The 10,171-nt window shown below is 45.7% G+C and overlaps 1 protein-coding gene across 2 annotated transcripts in view; it reads left to right on the top strand.

The window, feature by feature from the left end:
- The window catches only part of mpped2a (metallophosphoesterase domain containing 2a), a 73,550-nt gene extending 65,722 nt beyond the window's left edge, over positions 1–7,828 (top strand). For both annotated transcript variants that reach the window (XM_027281568.1, XM_027281569.1), the window contains exons 5-7: positions 3,562–3,677; positions 4,928–5,041; positions 5,599–7,828. In XM_027281568.1, the coding sequence (XP_027137369.1) occupies positions 3,562–3,677; positions 4,928–5,041; positions 5,599–5,717 (349 nt within the window). In that variant the 3' untranslated portion in view covers positions 5,718–7,828. The remainder of the gene's footprint in view (positions 1–3,561; positions 3,678–4,927; positions 5,042–5,598) is intronic.
- Positions 7,829–10,171: the final 2,343 nt, after the last annotated feature.

Genomic DNA, 10,171 nt, shown 5'->3' with positions numbered 1-10,171 from the left:
GAGCTATTGTGAATTGAGAATATTAAAAACCACGAGAGATAAGATGAAAATAAAAAAGATGAGGCACATTTTGACTCATGAGCTTAGTTTCATGTGTATTCAGACTTATTTTGGTGTTTCTATGGAAATATCAGTAAATATTATACTTTGGTTTGGTGAGTCAAATTCTAGCTATTTGTGCAGGACACCTTGTTGTTTAATCTGTTGCCAGGTTTGTCTATCACTTGGTATTGCCCGTTCGTAGTGTTCTTTTTCTTTGGCTACAATTTGGTTGTTCCAGATTGTTTCTGCAGGGCTGTCCTGACACCACGTTTCTGTTTGCAGCTTTCTGCTCCATCTCTTTTTCCACACCACTTTCTCCCCCTCTCTTTCTCTCTTTCAGACTGTTAGGCAAAGTGGGGGATTATTAATTAGGCATTATTAACACTCAGTAAACAAAACATTAGGCCTCGCCAGAAACACAATCTAGATTCACGGCAGGAGGTCCGAGCGCACGCACACACACACACACACACACACACACACACACACACACACACACACACACACTCGTCGGTCGGTCTACATGTATACACACTGAGAACAGACTGAGACACTGGCAGCGTACATTCTGTTCAACACTCACATCCTACTCAGATGCTGGTGGACGTGCACTCTACACACACACACACACACACACACACACACACACAGCAGTACAGTATAATAAAACCTGTGTCACAGCCACACAGGAAACAATCTCTCCTTTATGTGACCGGGATGTCATTAATCTTGGCGGAGGTTAACAAATGCACTTGCATGGAAGGTATATTTCATAGGCAGAGACAGCCGACAATGGGGCCATTGTGGCGTCCTCGCTCGCTCTGCATTCAGTCGGGACCTTTTTCCGCTTTGGCTCCGGATCCGCGGGCTTCACGTCAGGTGGGGGGTTTATGTTCCACCCTCAGATGAATGTGTTTACGCGGGAGAAAACATGTGAAACACAAAAATCAACGCTCCGGCTTGTTTATTTATTTCTGCTCGCGAGGATTCATTTTTTTTCTTCTTTCTTCCCCCCTGAATGGGAGGAGAAAATAAACGCGTCGGGCCATTTTTCAAAGTTTGGCCTTGTTGCTATTAGTCAAAACTATGAGCCAGACAAATACCCTGCCAGGGCCTTTTGTGTGTGTGTGTGTGTGTGTGTGTGTGTGTGTGTGTGTGTGAAGCCGGTCGACCAGGCCAGCTCCTCTCTCTGATTCACTGCTTTCGAAGTTTCTCCTCGCTCGCCAACGCCGCAGCAGCAGCAGCAGCAGCAGCAGCCTATTTCCACCCGAGTCTTCCCAGTAATCCATTAGACTTCCATTAGCTCCGATTTGTGTGATTAGTTCTAATTAATCAGTTCAGTCTGTGGCCTTCACTCCCACTCCCCACCCTCCCTTCCACCACCACCAACCCTCGCGCGCCTCACATTTCATTTTTAACCTCATTTCTCAGCTCTCCACCGAGCGAGAGAAACGAGCCGAGCGAGCAAATCAAAAGAGAGCGGAGCTTCAGGTCCGAACACTCGATACTGTTCAAGCACCAAAGAGATCCAAACTGAGGCTCTCTCCTCTCTCCTGAATTCTTTTTTTACGGAGCTCGCTCTCGTGTTTTTACACATCTGGACTCCGCTCTGGTTAACCCCGCTCTCGGTGTGAGTATCGATCAGCAGCCGAGCGTCCATCCCTCGCTGTAACAAAGACGTAAACCTGCAGACGACAAACTAAAATCGTCTTTTCACGGGCGACTCTGCTGCAGAACTCAAAGAATATTTTCTGGTTTTGTTGCAGCATGTCCGAGCTTCCATACCGAGGTATTGCTCCGTGATAATCTATCTTCTTTTCCTCCGATGTCAGCCTTCTTCTGCCATTACCACTATTGTGATAAATGAAGGCTCAATTTATCAACCCGGGCCTCGACTCGATTTCTTTTACTCCCCGCCCACGCTCCTACGTCTAACCTCTTCTTTATTTCTTCATCGGTTTCCACCCCCCCCACCTCCATCCACTCATCCACTCATCCATCCATCCCTCATTCCCACTCAGCCAGATCGAGCCTTTCTTTATTTCTTTCTTTCTTTCTTTCTTTCTTTCTTTGTGTCTGTCTGCCTGGGGAAGGCTGAGATGCTGCCTGTCACCCCCGGAGCTGCAGACTCCCATCCAGGCTGCCGGAGGTGGCCCGGCTGCTGTCAATCAATCTGCAGCCTGCGTAGCAGAGGGAATGGGGGTTGACACATGATGTGGCTCCCGACTGTTCAGAAATTCCCTTTTTTTTTTTTTTTTTTTTTCCCAGTCGCTCTGCGCAGTCAGACGTAGAGTTTTGGCTTCTGATATTAATTAAACTTGATTGTGACTCTTTGAATTTAAAGCAGTCCATTTTCTCGGGTAAACAAGTCGACCAGTCGCAGGCGTTGTTCCGTCGACTGTGTCGTGGCGTTTCAGGTTTTCATAAGTTACGAAGCTTAAAAAAAAAAAAAGACAAAAAACTTGTTTTGATCTCAAGATTTGTGTCTTTAAATTAATTTACTGCTCAATCAGTTTCTACTGCAGTCGAACAAAAATATTTGATTTTACAGGCATGTAATTAATTAGAAGTTAGAAATACAGAATTTAGATACTGTGATCTGTTTAATTTTAGTATTTTATCAGCCGTGCACGGCCTTAAAGCTGCTTTAATCTGTATTTTTATATCGGATATCGATTAAATAACTATTTATAGCATGAAACGGGTCACCTCCGTGCTAAAACCTGCAGTTCCTCTAACGTCCACTTGAGGCTGGCTCCAGAAGTGAGTCAGTCTTCATAAGTCCCCATGTCCAAATGTCCAACTTCACAGCAGAAATAAACATGTTTACAGCCTGGTACAAAAAACAGTTTTGGTCTCTGTAGCTAATTTCCCCGTTCATGACAACTGTACTGAGGGTGAATTTATATACAACTCACCTGTTCACATTATATTAAGGCTTAAAGTTATGCAGGATTAGGAGCGTGGACGCTTTGATTGACAGGTGGCTTGTTTGAGCACCCGGGTGTTAGTCGGCCCACCTCAGGTCTCTAAACGTCAGCCAGATTCACGCTAACGTCACACTAGATGTGTAACAACTTTATAACAATAAATCAAACTTGAGTTTACGGCTGGTTGCACATTTTTAGGTGTGTAAACATTGTGCGTGTCCTCGAGCTGAATCTCGAATCCAGCGTTGTTTTCATCTGTTTACCAGCTCGCGGTCTTTGTTGGCGCTTTGCTGCACACCTCGGCGTGTTACTGCCACCTGTAGATGAGCTAAATACTGCGACGCGATTGGCTGGAATGTGTAACGCGCTCACGGCGTTCAGAGGTCTGAAACTCCACGGGGGGAAACTTTAATGCATATTTAAAACGCTGCGCCGCGTGAAGCCGCGCTGAGTGTTAAGTTTGCTTCATTAACATTGTATGAAGCTCCTCTCTGACAACACGCCGCTCTTTGTTTTTGTGCCGGATGAACTCGGATGTGTTTTTGTGCCGGGCGGTGTTAACCGTCTCTCTCTCTCTCTCTCTCTGCAGGACTCCGTGGTTTAACGGCTGGGGGTTCAACCTGCCTCGAGGTCAGTCTCTGCTGGATAAGTGGAACCTCGTCCCCGAAGGCATCGACATCCTGATGACCCACGGACCTCCGCTCGGTGAGTCCAATTAACCAATCACACAGCCCCCTCATCACCATATCTAATGAGGTTGTACCTCGTTATTCCAAATCCGTATGAAGTCACTGGAGGCGTCGCAGCAGGCCACGTGTGTGTGTGTGTGTTTTAATTTAAATCCAGCAGTGTCACCCTGAACACGCTCTGTGATTCAATCTTTGTGTTTTTGACTTTATGGAAAAAGAAAATACAGTTTGGCTTGCCGCTGTTTTTCTTTCACCGCGGACTGATTCAGTTTTCCTCCCAGTTGTTTCTTGTTGTTGTGTTTCTTTCTCTCCATCTGGCTTTATTGAGTGATTTCCTTCCTCCTCGCCTACGGAGGAGCTGCTGCGGCAGCCGCTGCGGCCGTTTGATTGCATGGAAACTCGATTTTGCACCGGTGTGACAGACGCTGCAAACGATCGGAGGGGGGTGGTGGGAGGAGGCCAAAAAATAAAAATATATATATCGGGGTTTGCACGACTGTGCACGAAGAGCAGGTTTCATCTGTCAGAGCGTGTTTACTGGGTTCAGCATCAAACGCTGGTTCTGAACTGGAAACTGGGAACGTGTTCAAACATTTAACTTTTAACTCGGCCCCTTGTGGTGCACCAGAACCGTGCCTTTTATTTACAATATGGCGAACCACAAGAAGAGCTTCAGTCAGGAGTGACGCTGCACAGGAGGAGTTTCATGCAGGGGACGAATTCCAACATGATGAAGCGTTTTTAATGTTTTAAAAATAAAAAGACCTTTTTAATGTCACAGCCCGCAAAATCAGCTGATGTTAGAACATCCAACTTCGTTTCCTCGGATAGTCCGGTTCGTTTGGGCAGATTGTGAAAGCTCATCCAAACTCTGGTCCGCCTGAAAACCCAAGTGAACCCTGGTGCGGTACGCAGAGAACCAAAGATCAGAAAGACGTATGAGCCGGGTTTTCTTCTTCCTGGTGCTTGTTTTGGGAAATTCCGCCCCCAAACGAGCAGCTGTTGTAACTGCAGGACGTTGTTCAGGCGGTTTTAGTCCACTTTCAAACTGAGACTTTGCAACACATTTGAGTGTAGTCCACAAAAAAAGTCTGTGACGCTGCAAAATAGAAACATGATCTTTAATTTGGTTTATGTTGAGTGACAGAGACAGTGAATGAGAGCGAGCGAGCACCGGCTGCAATACAGTCTTTAATCTGAGAAATAAAAAGTTATTTCCTGTGTTGAAATTCTGCGTTTGCATTTAACGTGTGTTTGTGTTTGTAGGTTTCCGTGACTGGGTTCCGAAGGAGCTGCAGCGGGTCGGCTGCGTGGAGCTGCTCAACACGGTCCAGAAGAGAGTGCGACCCAAACTTCACGCGTTCGGAGGCATTCATGAAGGTATGAAGGACTGAGAATCAAAGCCACGGGGTCACTGCAGACCTCTGAAAGCTGACAAAGTAGAAAATGTCTTTTATACACAGGTGATGTTCAGGTGGAGTTTAGGATTTCCATTCGATAAGAACCAGGCGTCTAGTACGACTTAAAGTTGCAGATGACCCTAACCCAAGCATGTGCATACTGATGACCGACGGGATCGATGTCACAAAAAAGTATTTTCATGTTGTCCTGCTGACTTTTATTTAACTTATAAATAGTATTTTCATGTTGTCCTGCTGACTTTTATTTAACTTATAAATGTTTTGGGTGGTGAGGTGTGACGTGAACTGGAACCAACGAAGATTTTATTCAGTTGTTCCTTAAAATAAATTCTATTTATCAAATTATGGTCTCAATAATCACGTTTCTTTCCTCTTCTAACGCTGATCCGAGAACATTTGGTTGCTCGAAATGAATTTATTGCGGACCTTTAAGAGCTGACTCGTCACAGCTGATCAACTCTGCACGTATTTCAGCCTTAGATAAAACTTGAATGAACTCTTGTTTGCTCTCCTCAGGCTACGGGATCATGACGGACGGCTACACGACGTTCATCAACGCGTCGACCTGCACCGTCAGCTTCCAGCCCACAAACCCCCCCATCGTGTTCGACCTGCCCAACCCCTCCAGCTCCTGAGACCAGAGGACGGGGGAGGGCGGGGCGGGGCGGGCGGGGTTAAAGGACGAGGGGAGGAGTCACGGATAAACTACTTTTTTTCTATAAATATGTCAAGTTTAAAAAAAAGAAAAAAAAAATTCTAAGTGTTTCTTTGCAAACTTTTGATCTTCTCCGCGATGTCGTCGAGGTCGAGAAGATTCAGAGACGTTTTGGGGGGTCGGGTGGGGAGGGGAGTTTGTCCGGGAGGGTCGAAGGAGAATACCGGTGTTTTATTTTTTAATATTTGTGCCAACAAAAAAGCAGGTTTCCCTCCCAGAGCTTTGTCAGCGAGATCATCCACGAAGGAACTTCTTCTGTCTTTTGATGTCGATGCTTCTCAAAGCGACGCGCCGCTTCCTGAAGTCCACCGGGCACGGATACGAGACGTTCTAGTCGATGTTTCAAACGCTGCGGTCCGTTTTCAGAAGCCTCTCCGATCGAAAATACACGAGGCACGTTTGATCAAATCTGTGCAAGTTAACAAACTGGTGGAGAAAACGGTGTTGCGGGGCCGCAATGTGACAGAGACGTGCCCGCTGGGGTTTTTTTGGCGTAAGGCTTAAGTCTATCGGATGTGACCAAGGCTGCCGGAGCTAATCACGGCAGTTCTAGTTCTCAATGTTTCAAACCCAGCTCGAGTTGGCAGGAAGTTGGCCAGTCAGTTTTCAAAATAAAACACTCAAAAGCTAAACAAGTAGCATATTTCCATATTTGAAATTAGGGTTTGTTCTCCATCTCATCACTGGGCTCGACTTGTCGGCCTCAAACGTTCCTGTTGGGGTTTAAAAATCGAACCAAAACAGCGTCGTCGTCGCACATCCTGATGGAGACCGTGCCCGGTGGTGGAGTTTCGTGATTACTCCAAAACGCCAGGTGAGAACGAGAAGTTCTGGATCTACGCTCTTGTCCTCTCCGGCCTTCCGTACTTTGGTACCATCTCATCTGCAAAGTGTCGACGTCTAAATAAACGAATAAATTCAGCGTACGCTGCAAAACTCAGGGAGGGAATGTTTAAAAAAAACCGAGCTGAGCGGCGCCGGTGTTCTCCTTTTCAGAGGGATATTTTGTGGTTAAACAATCTTGCTCTTGATAAATATTTGGTCAGATCTGTAAGATAAAATGATGCTTTGTGAATTTGTACAATTTTCTTTAATGTTTGGTTTGCATTGGCCGGACAATGGATGCCATTGTTGTTTTTATGTTGTATCATCTGATATTTTTTGTGTTTAGCTCTTTATTATTATTATTTTTTTGGTTTGTTTTCTCGTCAGTTCCTCTTTTCTTATTGGCTGACAGGGACGCTGCCTTAAACTAGCTTTAATGTTCTCAGCTAGAGCCCCTCCAACTCTCTGCGAGCTCAGAGAAAAGTCCTTTATTTATTTATTTTACCCATCATCCCCGCAAAAAAAAAATCAAACAACACCTGACTAACGCAGGGAAAGCTATCAAATTTACAACCCGGAAAAATGATCGTTTGTAACATCCCATCACGGATTTCTGATCTAATTTGGAAAATGTATGTATAAAATATATATATATATATTATATATTCATGTTGTAAAACATCTGTACTAAAAGTTGTGTTTGACGAAAAACCTGATGTATGATTGATTTCTTTAACGCTCCCATCAGACGCTCTTTTGTTTCTTGTTTTGTCGTATCGACTCTCCTGATTGGTCGGACGTTCGTTATTTTTTGGATGAGAGAGGAACATTTGTCAGAGTCACAATCCGACAGGTGTACGTTGTCCCGTACAACACGCCTGCCTAAACATGGTTAAGTTGTCCTTTAACGTGTAAATCTGATAGTATTTGTGTTTTATTGCTTTTGTTTTTTTTCTTCTAATTTTTGCACTGTGTGTAAATGCAATCTTGCTAGCACAAAAAAAAAATGTTGCCAATAGTTGTCTCAACTTTGCCGCTGTAAATGCTCTTTTTTTCCCGTGCTCTGTTCCTCTCTCGCTCTTTCTGATTGTATCCCTCTTCATTGGAAATGTTAGTTCTCTCTCTCTCTCTCTCTCTTTCAGTTCATTGTGATATATTTAGCTGCCTTTATATGCAAATAAAATTGCAAGATTTTTACTTATCGAGCTCCGTCTTCGCTTTTATTCTTTCCTCTTCTCGTCCACCTGAGGCTGGCTCCAGAAGTGAGTCAGTCTCCATAAGTCCCCATGTTGAATGTCCAACTTCACAGCAGAAATAAACATGTTTGCAGCCTGGTAGCTAAAAAGATTTACAGTTTCCTGATGGACAGTGAAGTAAACTGCTGACAACTGTAGCTGCCGTTAGCTCAGTTTGTTAGCTGGTGCTGTCCGGAGGTTTTCAGGCCAGGGGGACAGAGTTAGTGTCGTGTCAGAACTGGAGCTGGACAAGTGGGCAATGTAACCGGGCTCAACAGCCTCTATGGACATAATGGCAGAGGAGAGGAGAGTGAAGAGGACGCTGACGGAGGAAATTCAGAAGAGAAAAAGAGCCACCAGACAAGAGTCAATCTGGGACTGACTCCGCCTCAACTCTCTGTGATTTACAGAGTTTTTGATGGACAGTGAAGTAAACTGCTGACAACTGTAGCTGCCGTTAGCTCCGTTTGTTAGCCGGTGCTGTCCGGAGGTTTTCAGGCCAGGTGGACGGACCTGGTGTCGTGTCAGAACTGGAGCTGGACAAGTGGGCAATGTAACCGGGCTCAGCAGCCTCTATGGACATAATGGCAGAGGAGAAGAGAGTGAAGAGGATGCTGACAGAGGAAGCTAAGAAGAGAAAAAAGAGCCACCAGACAAGAGTAAATCTGGGACTGACTCTGCCTCAACTCTGTGATTTACAGAGTTTCCTGATGGACAGTGAAGTAAACTGCTGACAGCTGTAGCTGCTGCTAGCTCATGGTAGCTCAGTTTGTTAGCTGGGCTGCCCGGACTGTGAGCTCAGAGCACCGGAGGGATTGTTAGTGTTTGTACCACAGACGCTTTGGACCACCGGGAGGAAGAAGAAGAAGAGGTTTACAGGCAAGTAGTGGAGCCAGTGTTGTGCTAGAACTGGAGCTGGGCAAGCGGGCAATGTGGCAGAGGAGAATAGAGTGAAGAGGACGTTGGCGGAGGAAGTTAAGAAGAGAAAAGGGAGAGAGCGAGCGAGCAAGAAGCCGCCAGACAAGAGTAAATGTGGGACTGGCTTTCAGTCAAAACTGCTGCCAACTGTAGCTGCTGTTAGCTCATGTTAGCTCCGTTTGTTAGCCAGGAAGAGAGACAGAGAGAGAGACACCATTCACCTGATTTTAAAAAGTTTGCTTCTCTGCAGCATAAATACTGATGATGACGGTTTGGACCAAACAGTGGACACAGCTGTGAAGCGGGCATGGCCTACTTTCACGAGAGCCATTTGTATACTTATTTACAAAGTATATAAATGTATAGTTATCTGCTCGGGCCGGTGTCACAGCAGGTGTTTTGCCGTCTCAGGCAGAACACCTGCTGGTCCTGATTGTGTTGAGGCCAGAAGAGCAACATGTTTAAAAGTGTCGGCCAACAGATAAATATAAAGGCAGTGCAGAGGCGGCTTTCTGTTCCCTGCTGCGACTGTGTAGATAAAAAGAAACAAAAAAACCCTTAAAGCTCGAATGTAAAACTTCCTGCACGTTGTTGACCTCTCCAGCTGTGACGGCGCTTTGAAATGATTTCAAAGATGATGTTAGAACTGCGGCTGAAATGTCGGATTAGTCGTGGAAAAGGCTGCAAAAACTAAAGATGCATCACGGAGATCAACGACCGACATAAGAGAGCATGAAAATACGTCTTGTTTTCTGAATATTCAGAGCGTTGCTGCACGGTTTCTCTTTGGTTTCATCAGGTCTCATTCCTTTTCACCAGTCGCCAGCACAGATCCCTCGTAGGGCCAAAAGTAAAATGGGCTTGAGTCGTAGGCGCCGCCTCTGCCAGCCTTTTTTCCCACCGACCCCCCTTCTCTCATCGCCACAACATCAAAGAAACCCAACCAATTAACTATTCCCCGAAACGAGAGCAGCGAAAGCATGGCCCCGCACCCACCACATCCCCCCGCACATTACCATAATCCAGTCTAATCATATTAACGTAGGCCACAGATGAGCGGGAGGAGACACGGCTGCTGCGGCTCTGCTCTGTTCGTTCAGCCTCTCAGTGTGGGTGTGAATGCATGCGAACACTTTTCACGGCGCACATGTCGCGTCTCTGCAGTCTTTACTGTGGCCCGATATTCCCAACATGCTAGAAATGTCAACGTTACATGCTAATCTACATGCTAACAAGGAAACACAATGCATGTCACAGCACTGAGCTAATCAGGCTAACGAGCTGCTTTGCATTGTAGCATGATGCATGCTAGGCTACACATGTGACATGTGCTAACTAGCTAACTAGCATGCTCCTAAAAAGCTAACGCAAGCTGAATGTCAGAATCTCAACGTGC

This window comes from Larimichthys crocea, chromosome VIII (genome assembly GCF_000972845.2).
Source record: "Larimichthys crocea isolate SSNF chromosome VIII, L_crocea_2.0, whole genome shotgun sequence".
NCBI classification, from domain to species: Eukaryota; Metazoa; Chordata; class Actinopteri; family Sciaenidae; genus Larimichthys; species Larimichthys crocea.
This window is presented reverse-complemented; position numbering and strand designations above follow the sequence as displayed.